At 41.0% G+C, this 24,720-nt stretch overlaps 2 protein-coding genes across 4 annotated transcripts in view; one reads left to right on the top strand and one right to left on the bottom strand.

Moving 5' to 3' along the window:
- Positions 1–1,850: 1,850 nt before the first annotated feature.
- The window catches only part of LOC122846277 (fatty acid-binding protein, brain-like), a 47,263-nt gene continuing 24,393 nt past the window's right edge, over positions 1,851–24,720 (bottom strand). Inside the window, exons 4-5 of one of the 3 annotated variants that reach the window (XM_044143123.1) lie at positions 2,266–2,325; positions 1,851–2,123 (exon numbers count right to left, since the gene is read on the bottom strand). In XM_044143123.1, the coding sequence (XP_043999058.1) occupies positions 2,046–2,123; positions 2,266–2,325 (138 nt within the window). In that variant the 3' untranslated portion in view covers positions 1,851–2,045. Of the gene's footprint in view, positions 2,124–2,265; positions 2,326–4,171; positions 6,406–24,720 lie in introns of those variants that run through there. The other 2 variants (XM_044143124.1, XM_044143122.1) reach the window with 2 other exon arrangements.
- LOC122846276 (tyrosine-protein kinase fyna-like) lies at positions 2,058–24,631 on the top strand. The gene is made up of 12 exons (XM_044143121.1): positions 2,058–2,236; positions 12,203–12,459; positions 15,782–15,878; positions 17,337–17,435; positions 17,620–17,723; positions 18,264–18,413; positions 18,499–18,663; positions 19,780–19,959; positions 20,098–20,174; positions 20,819–20,972; positions 22,701–22,832; positions 23,158–24,631. Exons 2-12 carry the CDS (start codon positions 12,213–12,215, stop codon positions 23,364–23,366), a joined length of 1,614 nt encoding a protein of 537 aa, XP_043999056.1. The 5' UTR covers positions 2,058–2,236; positions 12,203–12,212; the 3' UTR covers positions 23,367–24,631.

The following is a 24,720-nucleotide window of genomic DNA, read 5'->3' as shown; positions in this document are numbered from 1 at the left end:
GTCAAGCAGAAAGAGCAACAAAACTCAAACCTGTAATCTGAAAATAAAATAATCCAAATCAAATAATGAGGTAAATGTTAAGGTCACTGTCTGTGTTTTGAATACCAGGTATCTGAGCCACTTCATTCTGAAACTGATTAGATTATGTGCCTTTTAAGAGGATAAAATGACCTCCAGACACAAAAGGTGATCTTTTGTTGTATCTGAACAAAACACCCCATTTAGCAAACATTATAATTTGAGTCAGAATAATGAACAATATTTTAAACCCATCAAGCTGATTTCCAAAAAACCTGAAGGTTGATGTATTTCTCTCTGTAATTTTTTTGGAGGGTTTTCTTTTCTTTTCTTTTTTTTTGCTGTTTTTTCTCCCCATTTTGTAAGCGGTTTTCATGAAAACATCAAATCTGATCTTTCACACACATTTCACCAAGGCCCTTCAAAATGTGCATCTGGACACTTTGAATAAAACAAACTCTTGTCCTACACTGACGGTGTCCTAAATCCTCAAATGAATGTCATTGTTCGTTTCAATCGTGGGCATGAGGTGCTTTTCCACACATTTTGTTCTTTGTTTCACACCAAACACACCTGGAGTGTTTGTTGCTCAAAAGCTCAATGTGAGTATGACTGGACATTTGTCTTGTTTATAATTGCTGTTTTGAAAAGGGATTATTGGTCTAACTTTTAATTTGGTGAGATTTTGACAAAACTAAAATCTACCTTATTAAGAAAAACAAATTTAAGACATTAAATTCTCTTGTCTTCTACTTCATGCAAAGAAACATTATTATTTAGTGATCCTAAGACTCCACCTTTTTGCCGCAGTTTTTTGTTGTTTTTTTTTTTTCCTGTGATTTGTTTGCCTCCCTTTGGATCCTGCTATTTGAGTGTGGCGACTAGATAAGCTTCACTCATTCGCCAGCCTTGATTGTTGCAGGAGAGGACTGTGGATATAGGCAAGTTTAGGTGTGCAATTTTCTTATTGCCATATCCTTATCCACATTCATATATCCTTACTGTTATGGGATACCTCTTGTCTTTTTCATTTAAGAGTGACTGAAGTTCAAAATGCAGTGCTGACTTTGACTACAGTCCTTGAACGTGGCACAAAGTGCAAGCTTGTTACTTTACAATCTGAATAATAACTCTTGATACACTCTGTGAATATGCCATACTTACACAACTTCTTACTATAACAGAAATGCCAAAAATGCTTAAATAGAGATTTAAGTTGAGTCAGACTCTAAAAGAGGACTACAAGAACAAAGAAATGGGGGGCGGGGAGCTTTGCACTGAACCACTTTCCAACTGATTTGGTTTATATGTGTAGGCGGAAAACCACTGGGAAGTAGTTTCTGCCCAAGCTTTAACATCTTGACTGGCATCTTTTGTGAACTCCACCAGTTCCTCCTGTGACAATCACACAACATGATCCTGTCCTCCAAATCCAACAGTTGATTTCCAATATCATCAATCTTAGCAGACAGGTAAACACATGCAGATATTCTGCGGTTTCTAAAAATGAAAAACCTTCAGGCTACGTTCTGTCCCGTTGACTTTGAGTAAAAATCTCACTTTGACACAGCAAGCAGGACTGCCTCCCGAGTGCTGAAATTCACTTTATCAAAAACCAATTGCCAACAACAGTGCCCTGTTTTCCAGCATTCTCATGGACGAGGAGGTGCCCCACTTGTGCCCACATTGTAAACTCTCATAGGAGGAAAACATTGTCAATCAAGGCGATCTTGACTCTGCATCAGCCTCACGCAAAACAAAGTCCTTCAAAACAAACAGAGACAAACCGGAATTTAAAGCATGCTTCTTTACTTAAGACGAACAACAACATAGATTTATGCTTTGAAAATGAATTGTGGTGTTTATCATTATACTTCCATGCGATAAATAGTGAAATAATATTCAATAAAGTATGTACAATTAGATGTATTAAAATAGAATATTCGCTTTCCTCCAGAAACAGATGCTTTATTTTGAAAGTCCAAACCGGAAGTGTTCGATATTGCTAGCGTGGCTTGACAGACATCTCACTCCATCGTCATCATCCGAACACACGGCGGCGACAGGCTCTCCGGCAGGGACGAGTCTCCCCCTCTGTTCTCCCTCTGTGTGAAGAAAAAAAAAACACAGACAGAGGAGAGAGAAAAAAAAAACATTAAAAAAATTCCTTCACAAAATCTCAACTGAAAACTCCGATGGATTGATTGGATTTTCTGCGGTAAGCTTGGTTTTGTTTTTATATCTTACTTCTGCTCCAAACCGGTGCAGCCGCCTCGTCCTCTGTTTTGCTCTGTGGGTTGAATCCATCTCGGGAGAGAGGAGGGGAGATAAATAACACGTTTTAAAGCGCCACGGTCGTATGACCGGACGGTTCCTGTGGAAGTGTATTTGCTTCATGTGCGAGTTTGGGATCAATCAGAAAGAACAACGTGCAGGGGGAGCTGTGATTGCGGCTGGTGTTTTGCATTTGTGCGTTTCTGAAGAGGTGTTGCATCTGCTGCAGGGACGGATGGGTTGCAGAACAGAGCTGACTGCTGAGGCCGTGAGCACCACAGTCACCTCGACCCGCAGACAGCCTCCTATTGATTAGTCTCCGAATTAATTGTCACATTTGTTGAGCTTATTGCATTGCCACGCTGTTAAATTTCCAATTAAAGCTGCTTTAATCGGGTTATCTGTTGTGTCTGGAGGTGCTGCCATCCATCTTGGAGGCAAACACAAATGGGATGATGTGCTGGCTGCCCATGTGATATAAGTTAGGATGCAGTTGGTGGTTTAGCTGACATGTCTTCATCTTCACTCATCACCCTGCACCTGAGAGTTCACAGTTGTGTTTGAGTTGCTTATAACTAATGATCCATGCAAATGTTTCCTTAGGACCTTTGTGTTCACAAATAAAACGAATGACAGCCATGTTTGCACCTCAGCATTAGTTTAGAAGCATGGCCCTCAAATTGTGGTATGCTTGTGGGATGGGACTCAAAATAAATTGTAGGATTAAATATTTGCAAGGTAAATTTGATCGAATTTACTGTGCTGCAACAAGCGCCTGTAGTCAAACATTGGAAGTATACGAGTTCACTAATCTTTGCTTTAAAAAATAATCTACTCAAAGTTCACTGGAGAAAATTTGGCCTCTCGACCTTTTTGCTTACAATGACTCTTTGCTCTCCTGCCCACAAGCTGGGCAAAACAAACTCTTAGATAAGTTGTTTGCTCATAAAAAAACAAATGTTTTTTTTTTTCTTTTCAGATTTCTTTTCAGTTTAAGTCAATAAATTTGTAGTAGTTACACCGACACTCACTTCTGATTGTCTGATCAGTACCTCCTGATAAGTCTTCTTTCTAAATGTTCAGGCTTTCCCTGTTTATTCCTTCCTGAGTTATTTCTTGCTTTTCTAGAAATACTATGCTATAATAGTCAGAATTAGACCATTAAAAACAACCCTCCTCATTTAAGTAACACATCCTCAATTTTGAATTGTTTATTTCAATCTGTAGTTTGTAACCATTAAATTTGCTTTAGTTTCAGTTTCTTAGTATTAACTACTTAATAAATGTGATTTTCAGTCTATGGACTTTTGCGAACTGTTCAAATTTCCAGGTTGATTCTTAACATAAGTAAAAACAAATCTCTGAAATTAATTTTACTAATAAGTTACAGCTGGGTAGCTGGGTGTAAAGTCTAACTAATTTAGATCCTAAACAATAAAGAATATACAAGACTAATTTAAGTTTTGCTTATCAGTGAGACTGATCAGTTTCTGAACATTGATCAGGTGTGTGGCTGCACAGTGGCGCAGTTGGTAGAGCTGTTGCCTTGCAGCAAGAAGGTCCTGGGTTCGATTCCCGGCCCAGGGTCTTTCTGCATGGAGTTTGCATGTTCTCCCTGTACATGCGTGGGTTCTCTCTGGGTTCTCCAGCTTCCTCCCACAGTCTAAAAACATGACTATCAGGTTAATTGGTCTCTCTAAATTCTCCCTAGGTGTGAGTGTGTGTGTGTGAATGGTTGTGTGTCCTGTATGTCTCTGTGTTGCCCTGCGACAGACTGGCGACCCACAGGAACTGGCAACCAGGAGGATTTCTGAGCACCAGTAACCCTCCTGACCCCTCTAAGGGACAAGGGTGTACAGAAAATGGATGGATGTGGTGGCTGATGTTTTTCTATAAGTACCCATTTGAACAGTGAAACAGGGATAAGTGTTGGTGGCTACTTATGTTGTTACCTCTAAATTCAGAACTTGGATGTGAGAATAAAATTAGACCCAACATAAGCAAACTGGAAAGCTATTGGGAATTGCTTGACATGAAGAGTGATCAGGCTAACTGACATTAGCATGGAAGGCTAATAACTATCTCTGTGTTCTGTAGTTTCTAAGACTCTAACAACTCCCTCATTAAAGGAGGTTGCAATGTGTGTGTGAAATCACTTGAGACTGGCTGCAAAGAAGGCAACTACATTTTTTCCAACCTATAAGATGGGCAATTTTGTCTGTAACGTTTTCCTAGCCCTCACTCAACTACTACTGAACACCGCTGGTCCGCTGGATGAAAGAAAGATCAGATGCTTTTTCATTTCCTAGGAGGACAACAAAGTTGGCTGTTTGGAAATATTTTCTGTCATGAAAACACTATTAGTCACATTGGGGATGCTTAAGGACTTTCTCTCATAGCTTTTTGTCAATAATAATGCTGTAAAGTATAAATTGATCATCTCTTGACTCATATTGTCATCTGCTAAAGCCTCTGTGGTCAACTTATTCATGTCATTTTGTTGCCGTTGTTCACTCAGTTTAATTAGAGTGAAGTTAAGGAGGCCATCTACAAATTTTCACTTTAATAATCTAAGATTTTGAGACTTTTAAGACAAAATTGTCAGAAGAAGTTGTGATTATTTCTTTCCTCCTGGTTTACTGAGTCACCTGCAGACTCCATGGCCCATTTTATTGATTTGTGTTGAATTGAGTTAGTTTAAGTTCAGCTAATGTATTTCCAGCATCCTTTGGTAAAAATACAAAGGATATTTTCACCAAACGAACACATTTACCATCATGTTGGTAAATGATTAAGAACCACCCTCTGAAACAACATTTGGAAATATTCATCAACAGATCCCAAATTCAGACAAATGCGCTACTATTTCCTGGTTTCTCTGATACTCCAATTTTCTTTATTTCCCAAGTGTCAGTGTAAGATGCCCAAATCAAGCTGACTGAACGGATAATTACAATGGTCTCAGTTATTTAACAGCATGACTCAACACACTCAACTGTGAACACTGTGACGCTAAAACACAGCTAGGCTTAAACCACGTACTGTATGAAGCTCAGCTGTGGGTTTTATAACCCACTCTGTTCATCCAGCGCTAGAAGAGCGCTTTGAAAGCTTTAACACTGCGTTTCATTGTGCTCGTAATCTTGTGGCCAAGTGAAATGTGCCCATTGTCCTGCTGTTGATACACTGAATGAACTCGGTTGTCTGACACAAGCAAATGTTGTAACTATCCAGAGAATGGCAGCCATAAGGAGGAGATTGTCCATGTCGTAGAAAATCCAGCAGACAGAGCAGCGTTTGTCGTATTTCATCCAAATGGGACACAGCTTCAAGTGATGCTCCTCTTGTACTTGCCTTTGTTGGTGGAACAAAACGTCAGATTTTGGACTTGGGTAAGGTCAACGCGTGTGCGTTGTCCGTGGGAGTCGGGTGGGAAGTTCAACATTAACTCCTACATTTCAATAGTCTTGAGTGTAAAGTGACACCACACCTCAAAAGAATCAAGCCTGTGTTTGGAAGAGCTGTTTGAATTGCAAAGTGATCGCATTTATGAGAGATTGATAATTTAAGTGCTGAAGACATTCCAGTTGTAATGACCATTTGAGCACAGCTTCACTGTCTTGTGGTTCTTGTTTGGATTCCAAAGACTCGAAGCCAGATTTTGTTATTGAGGCTTTATTTTTTTGTCTCGTGTATTAGGAAAGGCTCCTGGCTCTGGAGATTATGTGTTACAATTTACCAAAAATTCAGCAAATGCTGATAACTATTTTGGGCACCATACATTTGCCAAATTTTCTAAACAAAAGTTGTTAAAAAAAACAAATAAGCAGATTTGTTTTAAGAGAAAACGGGAGCCAAAAGGTCTAATGCAGTGGTAGCGAGATATCTGAAAGGCCATCTATTGTGATTTACTGACAAGCACCATACCACAACAATGTTATTTTAAAAGATTTATCTAAAGGATTGTGGCTGCCTTGGGAGAAGAGGATTAATGAATTTTAATGGACTCATCTGAGGGAGGCTGGCTGCTGGATGCTTCAGCGATCCAGACTCATAGTGGCAGTTCTGTCTCAGCACATCAGTTCCCCAATCCAGATAAGGACCTTCATGATGCTACATAGGGCACAGTAGAACGAATGGGTCAAACGAAGAAGATAATGGATAATGAGGCAGGGAAGATGGTCATGAAGGAGAATGGTTGGGGTCAGGGATGTAGGAAGTAGGAATGAGGGTTTAGGGAATTCAGTGGTAGAGGTGAGAGTCGAAGGAAGTAAGGTTTTGGGAGTTAGGAGAAGGGATGAATGTGGAAGGAAATGGGAATGAAGGGTAGGCTCTAGCAGTGAGAGGTAGATGTAAGGATTGAAGGCAGTAGGGATGAGGATTTAAAGGATGAATGAATGAGGTAGGATGGTGCTGAACAGGATGGCATAAATATGAAAGATATTGCTTTATGTATTGTAAATGCAATGATAGCCCGGTCACCATAACAAATGTTCCTGCATGATAAATTGTCCCAAAAGCTATAGCGTCTAAACGATAATATTGTTGTGTTGAGACCATTTACAAGCAATAGTAATGCAAGGACACATTCTTAGAGATAAATAAACTTTAAATTCTGATAAACATTTAACACTGGAACTGGAAAAAATTTAAATATCAACAATACATATACAAAACAAAATATAAAATGAATCATTAAGTCTCCGTAAACAAAACTGTGCTTCAAAATAAGAGCCAGTTGACACCAAATCACCAGACTGAAGACTTTTTTCATCCAGTTTTTGGTTAAAAAAAAGAAAAAGAACCCCCCCAACCCCCGATAAATTACGCAAGTAAAAATTATTGAGTTTGTTTATTATGTGATTAATTGATTTATTGATTATTGTGACAGGCTTATGTAATGAGTTGATGATCAATTCCTTGAACCTACACAGGGAATTTTTCACTATGATCTTTGATGTTTCGATGAGTCTTGAAAAGTATACACTTTAACTTCTGTTTAACTGGATATGGATGGTTTCATCTGTGCAGAGTGTTCACTTTGGACCTGTCACTTTCTCAGCTCGGTCCGACTGTTTCCTGTTTTATCCATCTGTTAACCTTAACCTGACATTCCTACGCATTTGCAGGAACAGCCCTGTCTCTTTCCTTATCATGCTGCTGTGGGCCTCTTTGACTCAAGCTGTTCATCTGGGTCTGAAAATAGCACAAGAATTGTTCTTGCTGAGACTGAGGTGAAGACTTAAGGCTGTGATACAATCATGTGCTTTCTTTGGGGGAGGGTTTAAGTTGTGTCACAGGTTGATCTGAGCTGAGCGTGTTGGAACTCGGTCCCTCGAAAAAGTCTTGATACTACTTGAACTTTTTTGCCTTTTGCAAAAAATTCTAAAAATTGTGATGTAAAGAAAAAATAGTATCTAATTACTGTAAATAAATGTCGCGAAATCTTGGTGTACTTTTGTAAAGTGTGGACTTTGATCTGGCATTTTTAACACGGGAGCAGACTTTAAAACTCTTCTTTGTATAAAAGTGACAATAAGAATGATTTATCACTCCTTGTTTAGATATCTGTGACTTTGTGTTAAAGCAATAATAGCCCCACAAACACAAATACAACTCTTGGAAAAACATGAAGCATTCCAACTTGTAACGTACTTCTTTAGGACACTAGTCATATAAAGAAGTGACTACAAATTGTAAATGCATTTAATAATATTTTCAAAATTATTGATTTGATGCTTTCATTGAACAAACTGTGGAGAAAATAGTAAAATCTAACAAACAATATCCACAGGTTTGGGAATTTGGGAATTAAGTGGAACTTTCGGTTACAGCAATAAATAATAATAAGAAATTTATCACCATAAACAATAAACAATATGATAAACTTCCATCCCTACATTCAATATCGGCCCCAGTCTGAAATATGTTTGCTGCACCAAAATTGCACTGGACTTGAACGTGCACACTGTGCAGGCTAAATGTTTTAGCAACTCCCGTCACTCTGGATGATGGAAGATGTTGTGCCGCACCGCCTACTGCTGGAGCACAGTTGCATCAGACAGAGTTGATGAATGTGCTAGTCTATCAATAAATCGGTACTAAGTTATGGGTGTTAATGCGGTCATTGTTGGAGTTGAATGCTGGAAGGAGGGGGAGGAAGATGCAGGAGTGGCGAGATCTGTGGTTGGGCTAAAAGAGTAAAGAAACTGACCTCTGACCTCACAATATGCTCTACCTTGGGTTGGTGTTTTTATGGTCATGTGCAGCATTAGTTTCCCACCAGACAGAGTTTTTGCCTGTATCACTTGGAGCTAGTGTATATTTATGTATATTTCTGTCACTGTAAACAGAAGAAAAAGTAAAACTATTTGGACTTTCCTGTATGATAAATGGCGTTGACTCATCCATGTAACATACCAGGATAGCTTGAATCTGAATCTTTTTGATGAATGTGTGTGTTACGTGTTTATGGCGTTACAGTGAATGATTGTTATCCGTCTCCTTGCCTGTGTTGATTCATGCGGTGCATCTTTTTCTGCCCTGAAACTTTTCCCTGCTCCCCAAACATGGCGGCCTGCGCAACGGAGGAAAGGCATGCACAAATGGAGACGTCCCGGACCCTTTTAACTTGGAGAAGACTAAAGGTTTTCATGATCCCCCACAGGCACAACGGTAACAGGAGATCTCCCCTCATTTACTCCGCTCCCTCCAGGAGTGGGTGCAGTGCTATTTAAATCTCTGCAGTCACACCAGAAAACAGACTCTTACCATTTTCCTCTGGTCTGTTCTCTTCATACTTCAAGCTTATGCAAAATCAGCAGCAGAACATTCATCAGTACTCTTTTCAACGCTGCTGCTTGCAAAGTTTGTTTTTAAAAAGGTAACAGATGGACATTTCCGTTAAAAAAATTGCTAGTTTTTGCTGCAAACACTCGTTCAAAATACTTATCAATTGCTCATGTACTCGCAGTCTATACTAAATGTTTTATGATGTATATTTAGCTTGAGTATATGTGCTGGACTGTCCAAGAGGGATTCTGCAAACACCGCACGACTGAAGATGTGAACGTAAATGTCAAAGAAGATTATCCAAAATCTGGAGGATTAAGGACAAATCTGCAGTTTTCCTCCTTGCATTTCTGTCCGCGGTCTCCGCTTTGCTCCAGGCTCCTGCCGTAATGCGCGCTCTCTGCGAGCCCGTTCCTTCTTTTGGGTGTTTTATGGCGTTTTATGGGCGGTCGTGAATCACGCTGCTCTCTTTCTCTCCGCAGTGGCTCACCTTTCTCCGTCGTTAGTTAGGCAGAGTGGAGCAAACACTCACCTGCTTGGAGGAAGTGAAATAAACAGCTCTGCACAGACAGAGTGCCCAGAATCCCGCCAGGTGCATTGCTGTCGGATTCCTGTTCTGCAGGTACAGCAGAGCAGTGATTTGTACTTGTCACCTGGTCTGCCAAAGCCATAGTTGTTTTTGTTTTTTTTATTGCCGCCTGTTGACACACAGGAGCTGCGGCAGATTTAGAAGGCAACATATCTGTAAAGTGAATTTGCCCAGCTGTTCTAGAGACGTTACTCTTCACTTACATGTTTCCTTTTGCCAATGGAAGAAGATAAAATGTTTTCAGGAAAGTTTCATTTATCCCGCTACGGGGCTCCTAAGAGAAAGTTTGCTTTAAGTGAAAAAGATTTCACTTTTTGTGACATGGTGGCAGCATTCTTCACTGCATTATATTATATCGGGGCTTTATTTTAAAGACCAACATAAAGTAGTGCGTTGGATTTTCAATTGAATTTGGATCTGACTGGACCTTTTTAAAACATAAATATGCTTATATGTCTCAGATCGTTTGTGTCCTCTGACAGGGTTTCCCACCATTATTGAATCCTATTTACTTGCATTCGTCTTCCTATCAACTCTGACCAGGTTCTGTATCCCCGATGAGAAAAATGGGATCATGGGGAATATTTATTCTGGATTTTAATTTGGGGTATCGGAGTACTGGGAGCTGCTCAATACTCGACAGCTAATTAGGCCTATGAAGCAATTATCGCCATGTTCTTTTTGCTATTGCTTCCACGATAAAAACTTTCACGCAACCATACCAGAGCTGTAAATACGCAGCTTTTTCTGATCTCCAGTCTTGGCGGGGCTTTTTCTTTTTCTTTTTTTCTGAATGCTTGCCGCCCCTCAGGCTGCGGCGCCCTGTGTAGAGGGTTTTTATGAAAACCTGCTGCTGCCTGGAGCTGAACAATAAAGTGTGTCATAACCTTTTATTAAAGATTTTCAGATTTCTTTTAACTTCACGATTCTGCTCTATTTTGTGTTGGTTTATCACATAAAATCCTAATAAAAATGATTGAAATCTGTGTTTATAGCGCGACAAAATTCAGGGAATATGAATACTTTACTAAGCCACCGTAAATTAAAAATGATGATAATGATGATTAATGATGATACCCGCGGGGCGTGCTGTGGCGGCGTAGGGGATAGTGCAACCCACGTTTGAGTCCTCGACGCAGTGGCCACGGGTTCGATTCCCGGACCCGACTGACATTTGCCGCATGTCTTCCCCCTTTCTTGTCAGCCTACTGTCATATAAGGGACACTAGAGCCCACAAAAGACCCCCTGGAGGGAGGAAAAAATAATAATAATGATGATGATGATGCCCGCAACTGATAAACTTCTGTGGGTGATAAGTTAGAGCTTTTGTAAAGTACTGTTTTTTTATGTCATATTTTTATGACAAAAATAATAAAGGATTGAACAAAATGTGAGTTAATGCCAACTGGTATTGTCATTGCAACCTCCAACAATAATGCCACCAGTTTTCTTAATACTAATACCATTCTGCAGCCTTAGTAATAATAATAATAATTAATGATAATAATAATAATAATAATAATAGTAAAAACTCTTTTTGTTTCAGTATTTCCAATCTTGCACTATTAATTGTTCTGTATTTTTTTCTTTTTTAATTAACACTATAGAAGGCTCCTTGTGGAATGTGATTACTGTAAAAGCACAGTAATACTTTCACATTATTGCTCCCTTTACACCCAGCACTCATAAATTTCCCCCCCCATCAGCCGACAGCCCATCCTGTCCTTTGATGGAGGGAGCGGTGACAGTTCCCCTTCCTGGTAATGCCACCTCTCCCCGTCCACACACACTGTCAACAAGTGTGTTTCCAATTAGGTGCGTCTGAAGACAGTCAGCTGCTCGCTCTGATGAAAGACGACCCTGCAGCCAGCCATGCCTCACCAGCTTCAAGACCCTCTTCCAGGGACACCTTGAGCCTAAATGTTCATTAGTGTAACTGGGTCTATAAAGATGGAAGGACTCCTTCTAAAGAGATCGCCTTACTCATTAGCCAAACTGGTTTAGTGAGGCCAAATCCTCCGTTCTCGGGGATAAATAGCAGTGCCAGGAAGCGGTTTGCTGTGTGTGTGTGTGTGTGTGTGTGTGTATTTTTTTACTTCAGTACTCTGGGTCCAGAGATGTGTCTGTGCTGTGTGTGAGTGGAGCTCCTGTTAAAGTAAACAAAAATGAACTGCGTGCCATCTTATAAATGTGGTGGCGTGGGAGTAAATTCTTTGCACATGTGTGGTCACGCGACACTTTGGAGAAGTAAGCCATAAAGAAGTTAATTCATATTTTAAAAGCAGCCACACACAGCTCTGCTACGGTCTGTTTTCGTGTTAAATTAGAGAGTAAGGATCGGGTTTAATTTCAGCCTAACTGTTGGATTTTTCTGAAGGCTTTGTCTCAGAGGAAAATGTGAAATAATGGAAGATTAAATCATAAATTCCCCAAGAGAGGCAGCTTTGGAGCTGTTATTTCCACCTACATCCTCATTCTGTCTCTCACTCCTTACATCTCTCTCTCTCTCTCTTTCCGTCTGCTCACAGACGATAGAGGATGGGCTGTGTCCAATGTAAGGATAAAGAAGCAGCGAAACTCACCGATGACCGCGAGACCAGCCTCACACACAGCTCGGGGTACCGCTATGGCTCCGACCCCACGCCGCAGCACTACCCCACCTTCGGCGTCACCACCATTCCCAACTACAACAACTTCCACACTGCCGCCACGCAGGGGGTGACGGTGTTCGGAGGCGTGCACACGTCCTCGCAGTCCGGGACGCTTCGGTCTCGGGGAGGGACAGGTGAGGCTGGTCCTGCAGCAGCCGCTTATCCACATGCACAACAGTGTGTGGCTGCAAAAACCACCACAGTTTTGCTCTGTTGGTCGCAGTTAGACGCCGTCAAGTGTTCTTTTGCAAAAATTACTCCCCCCCCGCCCCAAAAAAAAAAAAAATCATTATTTTAGGAAGGTGATGATTCTATTCTGGCTTGAAAAAGTATCTGGACTTTCTCTGTTATCGGTTTTACAATTTTTTATGATATGCAATCGAAAACCGCATTGTAATTGGTTGACATATCACAAAGTAGTGTGTATTAATATATTTTTTTAAACATGGCCTTTTACTAAACTAGGGTTCTGCAACCTTCACAATTCAAGGAGCCATTTTTCCCTTCAATCCAGCTAAATAAAGCTTATTTGGAGCCAATAATGTTATATGATTGGTCAACTTATAATTTTGATACATTTTTACTGCAGGGAATGTGTTGAAATTCTTAAAGAACAGCCATTAAATTAATGTTTTGTGGGGGTTTCAAATGAACAAAGGCACACAGTTTTTGCAAAAAGCGAAGACGAACGGGATGTTGTGGACATTTTGAGAAAAATTTTATTCAAACACTTTTCTTACTAAATGACAAGAAAATAGATCTAAAAACACATTGCTGTTTTTTTTGTCATTCTGTTGTAGAAATTTAATGCAGTTATTCCATGACAAAAAAAAATCTAAAACCTGCATTTGTTATAATATCGGTATTTAAAAATATTAGATGACTCTTTATTTATTTTTAACCATGTTACTTAGAGCCATTGTGGAAGGTGAAAAGACTGGCACTTTTTCAGACCCCTGCGCTAAGCTAACAGTCCAGACCGAATTTCCATGGTAACTCTGGAGGAGGTGCAGAGATCCACAGCTCAGGTTCAGGTGGGAGAATCTGTTGACAGGACAGCTATTAGTCAAAGGTCAAACTCCTCACGTTTGACCTCTTATGGGAAAAGCTGTGAAAATAAAGTCGTTCTTGAAAGAGAGCCTCATGAAGTCCCATTTGCCAAGGGGAATGCAGCACAAACACAAGAAGGTGGTCTGGTCAGATGAGGCCAAAAGTGAACTTTTTGGCATGCGAGCACATCAGTGTGAACACCCCAACCCCACTTTGTGACAACATCACGTTGTGGGAATACGTTTTATTATGAAAGAAATGAATCAAACTTGATCAAAGACGTCTTTTGCTCAAAAACAAGAGGCTGCAAAACTGAGTGGCGACTCACCTTCTAGTAAGACAATGAAAAACACACATCGCATGGCTGCAATGGAAAGATTTAGCACCATTATGTGTTAAAACGGCCCGGTTAAATTCCAGATCCAAGTCCAACCGTGAATCAGTGTCAGGACTTAAAAATGAACAGAAACTATTAAACCCAGTTGGTTGTTTTGCTGTTTTTCTTTTAGTGCCTTTCTTGTTTTTAATTTGAATCGCCTTGTGGACGAATAGTCCTTCCCCCAAAGGTCTCCAGATGAGACGAAGCTGGTAGAGACGTGTAACAATTTTCTTCCACTTTCTGTTGATCTGTGACCTGAAATCCCAATAAAATAAAATAACCACACAAAGAGTAAGTACCTCCTCAGTTCATGTGATTTTAAGTGGATTTTAACATGTGACGTTCAACGTATGGTTGTGTCAAAACTGTTTAACAAAGCAATTAAAAACAGAAAAAAATTCAGTTTAACAGAGAGGGGAGCTTCAAACACCTTGGAAATCTTCTCCCTCTTCACAGCTTAGATATAAAATAAAAAAATTTAAAAAACATCTCATCATGGCTGGGATTATTAGACTTTTTCTCTCTCCAGTATTGGCATGCTGCGATAAAGGAATCTGTCTGTGAAGGACATTCGACCCCGGCCCTCTGGTTAATGGAAAACAGAGTGACCTAATTTATAGCCGGTGCTCTGTGAAGCACATCTGACGAACAGAAGGACCAGACATTTTGCTGAAGAGTGCAAATCCCTCTTCAGCGTGTCGCACCGCTTCTGCTTAAGGCTTTAAAGGCACATATGAAGCACGTCTTTTTTTTTTTTGCTGTCCTGGGCCTTCTTTTTTTCCCCACTATGTGCAAGTACGTAGAGTCAGAGGATTGTAAAGTGCAGTTTTGTGTGAATGAACTAAATAACACAGGTCGATACACTAGATGAGAATGGAGGTCAAGAGGCGATAAAGGGGAGCTTTTGGTGGGTTTAATAGGATTCAGATCCAATCAGAAAGTGAAATCATTCAGTAGTTTCAGGCTTGTTTGAAGATACTGGGACTCCAGAGCCATCTTCGTCTTGTAACAAAAAAAGATTGCAGTCCTTTATTTTGGTCGTAGCCACAACAGTTTACTGGCAAACCAAGTTGATTTCTGTGACAAAGCCTGTTGTTGTGGTGAGAGTCACCACAACATTAAAGTTGCATTCCATAAAAAAAAAAGGCGGTGAGCTGAAAGATGGCTGAAATGTTTTCGAGAGACGATTCAGTCGAGGATCTCGTGACAGTTTTGACTTCTCATATATCGCCTGTTCGCTGCTCAATAAGTATAAAAGTATTTTTAGGGACAGATTTAAAAACAGGACTGGTCCATATTGATCTCCACGCCTTAAATATTCCAAGTATCACATTGATACAATTTCTTAATTGTGTCCTTCATCCATCTTTGTGTCATGAGGTCCTTTCTTTATGCTGTCCTGTAGAATGATGCTTTCTTGCATTTTTCCTTCCACCTTTGTGTCCTTGCCTCATTCATTCATTTTGTTTTTACTTCTTTCCTTTCTTTGTGTCCTTTGTTTGTTCCTTGTGTTCCAACTCTGTCTCTCCATCCATCCTTTTGCTCTTCCTTTTTGAGTATTAAGCTGCTTTCCTTCCTTTTTCCTTTAATTCACTACAGCCTTCTGTCCATGCTTCTTCCTTTTTGTGTCCTACCTCCTTTCTTCCCCCCCCGTCTTTCCTTCCATCCTTGTGTCCAACATCTTTGTATGTTTTCCCTTCCGTAATCATTTTCCCTCCGTTTTTTTCTTTCTTTCCTTACTCTCTTGTGTCCTTCCTTCCTTCCGCCTAGTTTTTAGTTTATCCTTTTGCTTTGTCCTATCTGCTTTCCTTCGTTGTGGTCCGTCTTCTTTTGACCCTAGAGTCAGTGCTTGCTTCCTGTCTCTCCATCCTTCTTCCCGTTCGTGTTTCGGTGAAACTCCACCTCGCAGACCTCAAAATGAAACTTTTAATCAGTACAAATCACAGACAGCCTTCAGGTCTTTTAGATCTCCGCAACACTATGCTCAGCCGGCATACCGTATGTGACTTTCTTGCTTTCCCCTGCAGGGGTAACTCTGTTCGTGGCTCTGTATGACTATGAGGCCAGGACGGAGGATGACCTCAGCTTCAGAAAGGGGGAGAGGTTTCAGATCCTCAACAGCACGTAAGTGTGAAAACATCTGCATGACAGCATGTGGAGGGAGGGCGGTGGTTGTGTTCTCCTCTGATTTGTTTTTTTTTTGGGGGGGGGGATTGTGTTTCACTAAGATCCAAATGCTACATCTGGGATAAAGTGCCACACAGGAACACGGAGAGCAGGCGGCGTCTGTGTTAAATTACGTATTTTTTGTCATCGTTCTCCTTTTAGGCTGGGCAGAGAATCGTCGTGGAGTTCAAGCCACACTGGGACTGGCTGTGTGGCACATTTCAACACTCTGTTCCAGCGTTTGCCTAAAGGATTAGGTTCAGATTGGAGTACCAGACTTTAGAAACCTTTCTTACGACTTGATCTCTTTCACATTTTGATATAAACATGGACTTTAGCATATTTTATTGAGATTTTATCTGACTGAACCAGTGGTTCATGTTGATGAAGCGTAACCATTCCTGAGTCTCCTGTGTCTCTTCGGCCCCTTCATAATGTGTCTTAATAACTCTGATCAAGCATTATATAACAACAGTATTTGTAAATATACTCTAATTCTTATTTTATCTGGTCTAATGTGTTATCGCCATGGAATTCATTCACCAGAATGACACCATTGGATAATTTTGTGATTTTTTTAATTCACTTTGTTTGAATTTGAAAAGGACTCAGTTGGTTTCTGTCTACTAAAAAAAATTATTTTTTTTGCTGATTGTAAAACCTTGACGTTTCTTCTCCACAAAAAAACCTAATAACAAAGAAGCAACATTTAATTTTGAATAAAATAAGGTTCTAAATCTTGACAAGTTTTGTATTTTCTAAAGCTCCAGTTGTCTTAAGAGCTCTTGGAAATTTTTGGAACGGGGAACGATTCATAGAGTGGCATAGTCAAAGTGCAGAGCTATAACCCATAAATAATCTGAGGTAAAAGAGATTCTCTCCATTCAATCTGACTAAATTGCAGCTATTTTGTAAAAAATAAATAAATAAAAAATTCGGCCAAGATTTCAGTCTCTCAATTTGCAAAGCTGCTGCTGTCATGCTTCAAAATATTGCAGCCATAGCTGGTTCTACAGTAGTCGGTCCTAATGAGGCTGGACTAACGCACAATATTTGCCGGAGTCGAAACCTTTCTACAGGACGAGAGACAAGAGTCATCTGTGCTTGTTTTTGTCAAAATGTGGTGAGAAAGGAACAGATTGTCTCGCAAATGGCTACAGCGTAAACACACAAATATGCCGGTCAGTCTTATTCAGTGTTTGCTTTTGGGCCCACTTGTACTTGCTTTCACTTTAAAGGTGCAGTACCAGTTGAAACTAGAAGTAGCTAGAAAATATTCTGTAATGTTTTGGGTTTACTAGAGCTAAAGTTTTTCGTTGGGCCAAAGTTCTGCTGCTGATCAGTGTTTGTTTATTCCAACCTGCCGGTTCGTTCACCCTCTCTCTCTCTCTCTCTCTCTCTCTTGGTTCTCCCCAGGGAGGGCGACTGGTGGGAGGCTCGTTCCCTGACTACAGGTGGAACTGGATACATTCCCAGCAATTACGTCGCTCCCGTGGATTCGATCCAGGCAGAGGAGTGAGTTCACCTTCTCTCATGAGATCAGATCCCGTTCTCTGGGAGCCCGCCATAGATGTCGAGCAACTTCCCCGTCTGTCTTTTGTTTAACGAGACACGGTGTCACACCCACTGCAAGCAAAGCGAGTGAAGTGCATTCAGAACAACAAATGTTAAACCTCGTGCGTTTTTGCTTCTCCCGCAGCTGGTATTTTGGCAAATTAGGCCGAAAGGACGCGGAGAGGCAGCTGCTTTCCGGTGGCAACGCCAGAGGCACGTTCCTCATCCGTGAGAGCGAAACAACCAAAGGTACAGCACAGCGGCGACATGCTGACATAGTGAAGACTTTTACCCTTCAGGAAAGGTGTGTGCCCAAAAGCAGCAACACGTGCTAATACAAGCACTGTGCAGGGCAGCTTAGCAAACTCAAAAACGCAATAAAACTTTCAATAACTTTCCAGGTCCAGATTTGAATGGTAAAAAGGAAAATAAGAATGTGGAAAAATATTTGTATTTTCAGGCTTTATTTCGTGCAAAGTGCTTTAATTCATGTAAAGCACGTTGCTGAAAATGTGCTACATAAATAAAATGACCTTGCCTGCCTTACCTTACCTTAAATCTTGTGCCCTTCATTCCTTTCTTTCTTCTTTTCTTTCCCCCTTCCTTCCTTTCTCCCTTACTTTTTCTTTCCCTTCTTCCTTCCTTCTACATTTCTTTCTTCTCTTCCTTTACTCATCCTTTCCTACCTTCCTCCAGCACTGCCATCAGTTTTCTGCTCCCTGGTTTTCATGAACTGCATGCCTATGTGACACGGGCTATTTGTTGACGCATGTGTTGCCTCCGTTCCAGGGGCGTACTCTCTCTCCATCCAGGACTGGGATGACATCAAGGGAGATCACGTCAAACATTACAAGATTCGTAAACTGGACAACGGAGGCTACTACATCACCACCAGGGCCCAGTTCGAGACCCTCCAACAGCTTGTTCAGCACTACTCCGGTGAGAGCGCTTTACTTGAGAGAGCAATAACCTGCGATGACGGCTCAGTTTTGTGTTTCATGCATATGTTCTTCCATGTTTCCAGCCAGGGCCGCAGGGCTGTGCTGTCGACTGATCGTGCCGTGCCACAAAGGCATGCCTCGTCTCACCGACCTCTCCGTCAAAACCAAAGACGTGTGGGAGATCCCGCGGGAGTCTCTGCAGCTCATCAAACGCCTCGGCAACGGCCAGTTCGGAGAAGTCTGGATGGGTGTGTATCATTTGGCGCGGGCAAGGGTCAGGACAGGACTGTTGCACAACAGCTGTACGTAGTTGGAGTCCATGTGGGAGCTGGTTCTAATTTGCTGTTTAAAGCTGCACCCATTTTTGTCAAGATTTTAGAGAGCAGATTTTGACTTGAGCTTCATGAAAACACAACTTGCTCCAATGTCCGGTTCTAGCGATAGCTTACGAGGAGCGAGATGACATTCTTTCATTCAGTTTTAACAAAGACTCTTCCTGCTACACTTTAATCGATACTTAAATATCTGCTGCATATTTCGGTGGCCAGTGCAAAGAGTACACACGCCTTCCATGAACTCCCTCACATTTTTCCAAGATCCTTCCAGAAACTTAGTGATACGTGAAGACGTTCAGCAGAGTTAGTTTATAAAGCTTTCAACTTCTCTTGGAGGAAAGTCCAATCCATTGTCAGAAAATAAATGCAGCATGCCACGAATGCAAACATACAACGACGTGGCCGTCCAAGAAAACTGGAAAGAAAAGGAAGAAGGTAAATCACTTTTGAGGAGCTGCACAGATCCACAGAGACAGAGAGAATCTGTTGACTGGACCTCAGCAGTCGTGCTCTCCACACTTCTTTCTCTTTTTTTTTTTTTTTGGAGGAAGGCAAAGAAAAGAGCCAAGAGATCACCTCAGAGACAGCACGGTGTTGGCTGCATCGTACTGTGGACACGGTTTTCTTCAGAAGACCTATTAGACGTTCATGGTCCTGCAGGGACCTGTTCTTAAACATTCAGCTGTAATGATTCTGCAACCGTTTCACTTTTATTGCAAACGACTGCCACACCTTTCCGGTTTTTATCTTTTAAGAAATATGTGAAAACCTTGCATAATTTTACATCTCTTTGACAGCTCTTCACAACTCTGCATCGGTCCCTCCCAGCAGTCTACAACCAGCAGCTGTGAAGCCACATTTGGCTCACACTGGCTCAATGGCACGATGTAGAACTGAAAATGGTTTTTAAATACAGAAAATGTTCATTTTGTTCCAAAGATGAGCACCACACTTTAGAAAAAAGAATCCTGATGCAACGTCTACTCTTTGTTTTTGTTCTTATGTTTTGTTTTGGGGTTTTTTCATCAGGCACATGGAACGGCACCACGAAGGTGGCGGTGAAGACCTTGAAGCCTGGCACCATGTCGCCCGAGTCCTTCCTGGAGGAGGCTCAGATCATGAAGAAGCTCCGACACGATAAACTGGTGCAGCTCTACGCCGTCGTGTCCGAAGAACCCATCTACATCGTCACAGAGTACATGAGCAAAGGTCACAGTTCGCATCACTCCTCGAGAGAACAAAAAAAGATACCCAGGGAATAACTGGGAAAGCTCTATCAGAGTGAAATGCAACAGATGATCACAATGTAAATTATCTAAATATTTCGTGTTCTTCTTTTTCTTTTAGGAAGTTTGCTGGATTTCCTCAAAGACGGAGAAGGACGAGGCCTTAAATTGCCAAATCTGGTGGACATGGCGGCGCAGGTGTGCTGCTATTAATCTCTCTCTAGTTTTTACCGTGCTTTTTTGTTGTTGTTGTTTTGTCTTGTCAGTCCATCACTACTTTGTTGTTGTTTTATTTAATTTATGCCCCATAAGAAACACATAAATCATTAGTCAAAACCTCAAAAAACATGTTAGTTTTGTTTTTCTACAAATCATCCTGTGTCCATAGCATCTTCATCTTGTCCCTGTTAAATAAATGGATATAATTATTCCTTTAAATATGTTTTTTTTTAAGTTACAATCAGATAAAAATTATTAATTTGCATTAGTCCTTACAAACTGTACATTATTAAATTAGCAACCCCAGTTCTCATGAAGGAAGTTTAAGTGTCCAAATTGAATAAAATGTTCAGTTGTCTAGCTGGTGTTTCAGTAAAAACAATCAGCTGACAGCTGTTTAGGATCTCCCAGCTGGTTTGGATGAACTTCTAATGAATTGATTTCCAGCATCGGGACTAAATGCTAAAAAGCTACAGCGCCGTTCTCCCGTTTCCGTGCGGGCCCATTTACTGATGTGTGTGTGGAAAAAAGACGCTCTTTGCGTAACACACATTTGCCGACCTTGGAGCTGTTCAGTTTTATGTCGTTTTAAATGGAAAAATAATTAAACCTCCTTCTCCCAGGTGGCAGCAGGAATGGCGTACATTGAGAGGATGAACTACATCCACAGAGACCTGCGCTCTGCCAACATCCTGGTAGGAGACGGCCTCGTCTGCAAGATTGCCGATTTTGGTCTGGCCAGGCTCATAGAGGACAACGAATACACAGCGAGACAAGGTGGGCCCGCCGAACAGAGGATTTGTGCCAAAATATTGTGGTATAAATAATGTGACTATATTGAAGCGACATCTCAAGACACAAGCCGGGTTACATTTGCTCCCAAAGAAAAGGTTGGACATCCAAATGGACAACCATCCTTTGACTTAACATTATTTTTTGAATGATAACTTTATTTTTATTTCTTTTAATATTAGTTTTTAAGTTACTTAATGTCACTTTCACATTGTTTCTGTAACCAAAATGGATGAAGTTTTTAATGTCATGCCCAGGTGTTAACATTTAGCCCTCCCTACTTGTAAATGTGGTAGAAAAGTCACAACCATTAGCTAGTATTACAACAGTGTGATTTATGTTGATGCTCTTATTTTTTAAATGTAGCCAGACTGTTAAGACAGGCAGGAGGAAAAGTTATGGAGATGCGGGTAATGTCGGACGGGCTAATACTGTCTGCCTGCTGTAATTATGTAATAACGATGACAGGCTCTCCTAATCGTGTTGCACTTGATTTTGTTTGTCCAATTAGATCTCGAGAAACGCTTTCCTTTGGAAATGCCTTCTTCACCTGCAGACATACCTACTTGGATCTTAGTCTCAGAGAAAGTTTGTGGTCAGAACTGAAAGAAATACATGAGGGCAAAATTGCCTACAAACATGCCTATGTTTATGTCAGTAGGAATGGGTCAACGGGCTCTACTAATCTTTCTAATCTAGTTTCTGAATTCCCAGTCGGAAAAACAGCATCATTTCCTGCCTAAAGTCAGAAATCTGTTTGGGGAAGTCAAGAGTTTGCACACCTACCTTGAGTTACATATCTATTACTTTCTCCCACAAACAAGATATAGTGGACATTGCTGAGATAAACCACATACTGTGCATTTCTGGCAGTTTGCATCTCATTGGGGTTTTTTTTTCTTACTGTTTTTCAACAAGAACGCTGTCAGCTCACATGATGAATGTGAATTTGAAAAACGTTAACAAAAAATTTACTCTCTCTTATTATTCTGACATTTTACCAAATAGAAAAAAATACTTGGAATCGTAACTGAACTAAATCAGGACAAGCTTATTCTGATTTAATGTCAGTCAGTGAAAACCCAAGACACAGTTGCAGCATCACAGGCCGATCTGCGCACATATCTTACATATTCCTCCGGTTTTCCTTCAGTAGCCTCCGCTTCCCTCACCCACAATATCCTTAGGAATACTTGCAGCCAGAGGAAAAAGGTCTGTGGTTTTGCAGAGGGTAAACATGTATGAATTTGTTCTGATGGAGACTTGGAAAACAGAAGGATGTGGTTGGAACATGGCTGAAAGGCAGCTGAGTATATACTGAGCAACAGTGAAAACTTAATCCAGACGAGCGCGTTTAACTGCTCGAGTTTCCACTCGACAGTTCGGCTGTTCTTCCTCAAGGAGTCGGACATAAACTACTCTGTCAACATGCCCAGCTGCTCGTTGGACGGCAGCTTAAAAACCTTCGATTGTTTAAGTCGGGCCAAGTGCGAACGGAGACCGTTGGGTGGGAGGGGTGTGGGGGGTGAAAGATAATGGAATTGTTCCGTCGTTTTCCCAGCGGGACGCTGTGATGTGAAACCGCAGATGAAGCCTGACCTACTTACTGCCAAAGTATTTCTCGGGGATCGGCAAAAGTGAAGTCACAAACATGTTGCTGTAGCTGGAGGAGTAAACATACCCGTTCAAACCAAACGCCTCTACTTGTTTCAGGCGCCAAGTTTCCGATTAAGTGGACGGCTCCAGAGGCCGCGCTGTACGGGAAATTCACCATCAAGTCAGACGTGTGGTCGTTCGGCATCCTGCTCACAGAGCTGGTCACCAAGGGGAGGGTGCCCTATCCAGGTGAGACTACTTCCTGATGATTGGTCACGTTTACATCCCATTAGGACGTTATCCTACTTCACAACTATGCAGCACTTTCACGTAAAAAAAGCACATATTTAAATCTGAAGTCATAAATCATAAAAAAAAAAGAAAAAAGAAATTGTCTCATAACGTACAGGATATCAAACCACATCAACAATACGGCTTATTGAAGCGAACAAAAACAATGAACCAGCAATAAATCACAAACTCTTAGATGTATTAAGCTGCTTGGTGCTAGTGGGAGCTTTGAATGGGGTCAGTGAGAGTGAGAGGGAATCTGTCCGCTTTCTCTCTTTCCCAGGCATGAACAACCGCGAGGTTCTGGAGCAGGTGGAGCGAGGCTACCGGATGCCGTGCCCTCAGGACTGCCCCTCCTCCCTGCACGAGCTCATGGTGCAGTGCTGGAAGAAGGACCCCGAGGAGAGGCCCACCTTTGAGTATCTGCAAGCCTTTTTGGAGGACTACTTCACAGCCACTGAGCCTCAGTACCAGCCGGGGGATAATCTCTGAAGCGCCTCCGCCCTCATCTCATTTCATTTCATGGCTTTTCCACCAGAGGGAGCTACGCAGCTCCTTTTCTGTCATCTTAGAAAAGCTTTTTTTGTTTTTTTTTGACTGACTTCTTCCAGACGTCATGGAAACGGGGACGGACGGTGGTGAACTGCACATCAGCTCCGAGGATGTTGATGGGGGCCAGACGTAATTAACTTTCATAAATGAGCAACATAAGTTGTGTACTTTGTATGTATTGTAAATAGTAATTGCTTGTTTACTTAACTTTTTGTTGTTTACCTTATATTACTTTTGATAATTTGGGAGCCTGTGGAATATATATGTTTGTCTTTTTAATTAAAGGTTGAAAATGTTTCAGATTACGTTTCTTGGAGCGGTGTGTGTTTAACTCGGTGAAATTAAAGTTTCACAAAAACCATAACTGCTAGTGTGGTTGCAGGCATCTTGGACCGAAGCATCTGACGTTTTTCTGAGACCTCGGCGCCATTTTTTTTTTTTTTTACAAGGCTGATTTAACAATATTTCTCTTCTCAAGGAACTCAGATGTAATATAAAACCTGTTTTTGCCTTTTCATCTTTAGTAATCTTCTTATAATGCAAGGGAATGCCTTCACGCTTTATAAACACTAACCCGCATCATGGACTCGTCCGATCAAGCCCAAAGTGTAGGGCTAATTCGGCACTTATACTAAGTGCATCCATAGCATTTCGGCTTAAGCCAACAAGATTTAGCTCGGCTTAAAGTAATCTTTAGTTTAGCTTTATGTAGTTGAAACGGGGCGGACTTCCTCTCAAGCTGCAACCATTGTTTAGGCGACTGCTTAGTGTACTGATGATGTATGTTGCATTGACGTATGGAGGCAGGCTGTATTAGATCTCTCCTCTTTTCTGCTTTGACATGCTGAGAATGAAGGATGTGTACTTGTATTTGTCCCTGCATTATGTGTACTTTTAAATAACATGTTCTTATGTTCATCCAGTGTTATATGTTTTGCTATTTTTTTTGTTTGTTTGTTTTGTTTTTTACTACAAGGTGTCAAACCTGCCTCTGGAGGTGATCCAGGACAAATCGCCATTTCTGTGTGTATTTATGTTGCTTTCCATGGGTGGTAAAGTAAACTGTAAATTTTCATTTTGTATCACTTCTTTTCCTAATTTATTAGGCATAAAAAAAGTTTTGTTTTTTTTCTCTCACTATTATTTATTGTCTGTCTATTACCTGTACACAGCTGGTTTTCAAATAAACAATCTTTCAAGTATTAGATTTGTGTTTCTGACTTCTGACATTCAAACAACTCTTTTTTTTTTTTCTTTTTAAGGGCTGCTGGGCAACCTGCTTTTTCAAAAGATA

This window comes from Gambusia affinis, linkage group LG16, assembly GCF_019740435.1.
Source record: "Gambusia affinis linkage group LG16, SWU_Gaff_1.0, whole genome shotgun sequence".
Taxonomy (NCBI): domain Eukaryota; kingdom Metazoa; phylum Chordata; class Actinopteri; order Cyprinodontiformes; family Poeciliidae; genus Gambusia; species Gambusia affinis.
The sequence above is the reverse complement of the archived record's forward strand: the minus strand, read 5'-3'. Positions and strand labels throughout refer to the sequence as shown.

Coding starts and splice junctions, on each gene's coding strand:
- LOC122846276 (XM_044143121.1), top strand. CDS start 12,213: ATGGGCTGTGTCCAATGTAAGGATAAAGAAGCAGCGAAACTCACCGAT. Junction 15,879..17,336: donor TTTCAGATCCTCAACAGCAC/GTAAGTGTGAAA, acceptor GGTTCTCCCCAG/GGAGGGCGACTGGTGGGAGG. Junction 19,960..20,097: donor CACAGAGTACATGAGCAAAG/GTCACAGTTCGC, acceptor TTTTTCTTTTAG/GAAGTTTGCTGGATTTCCTC.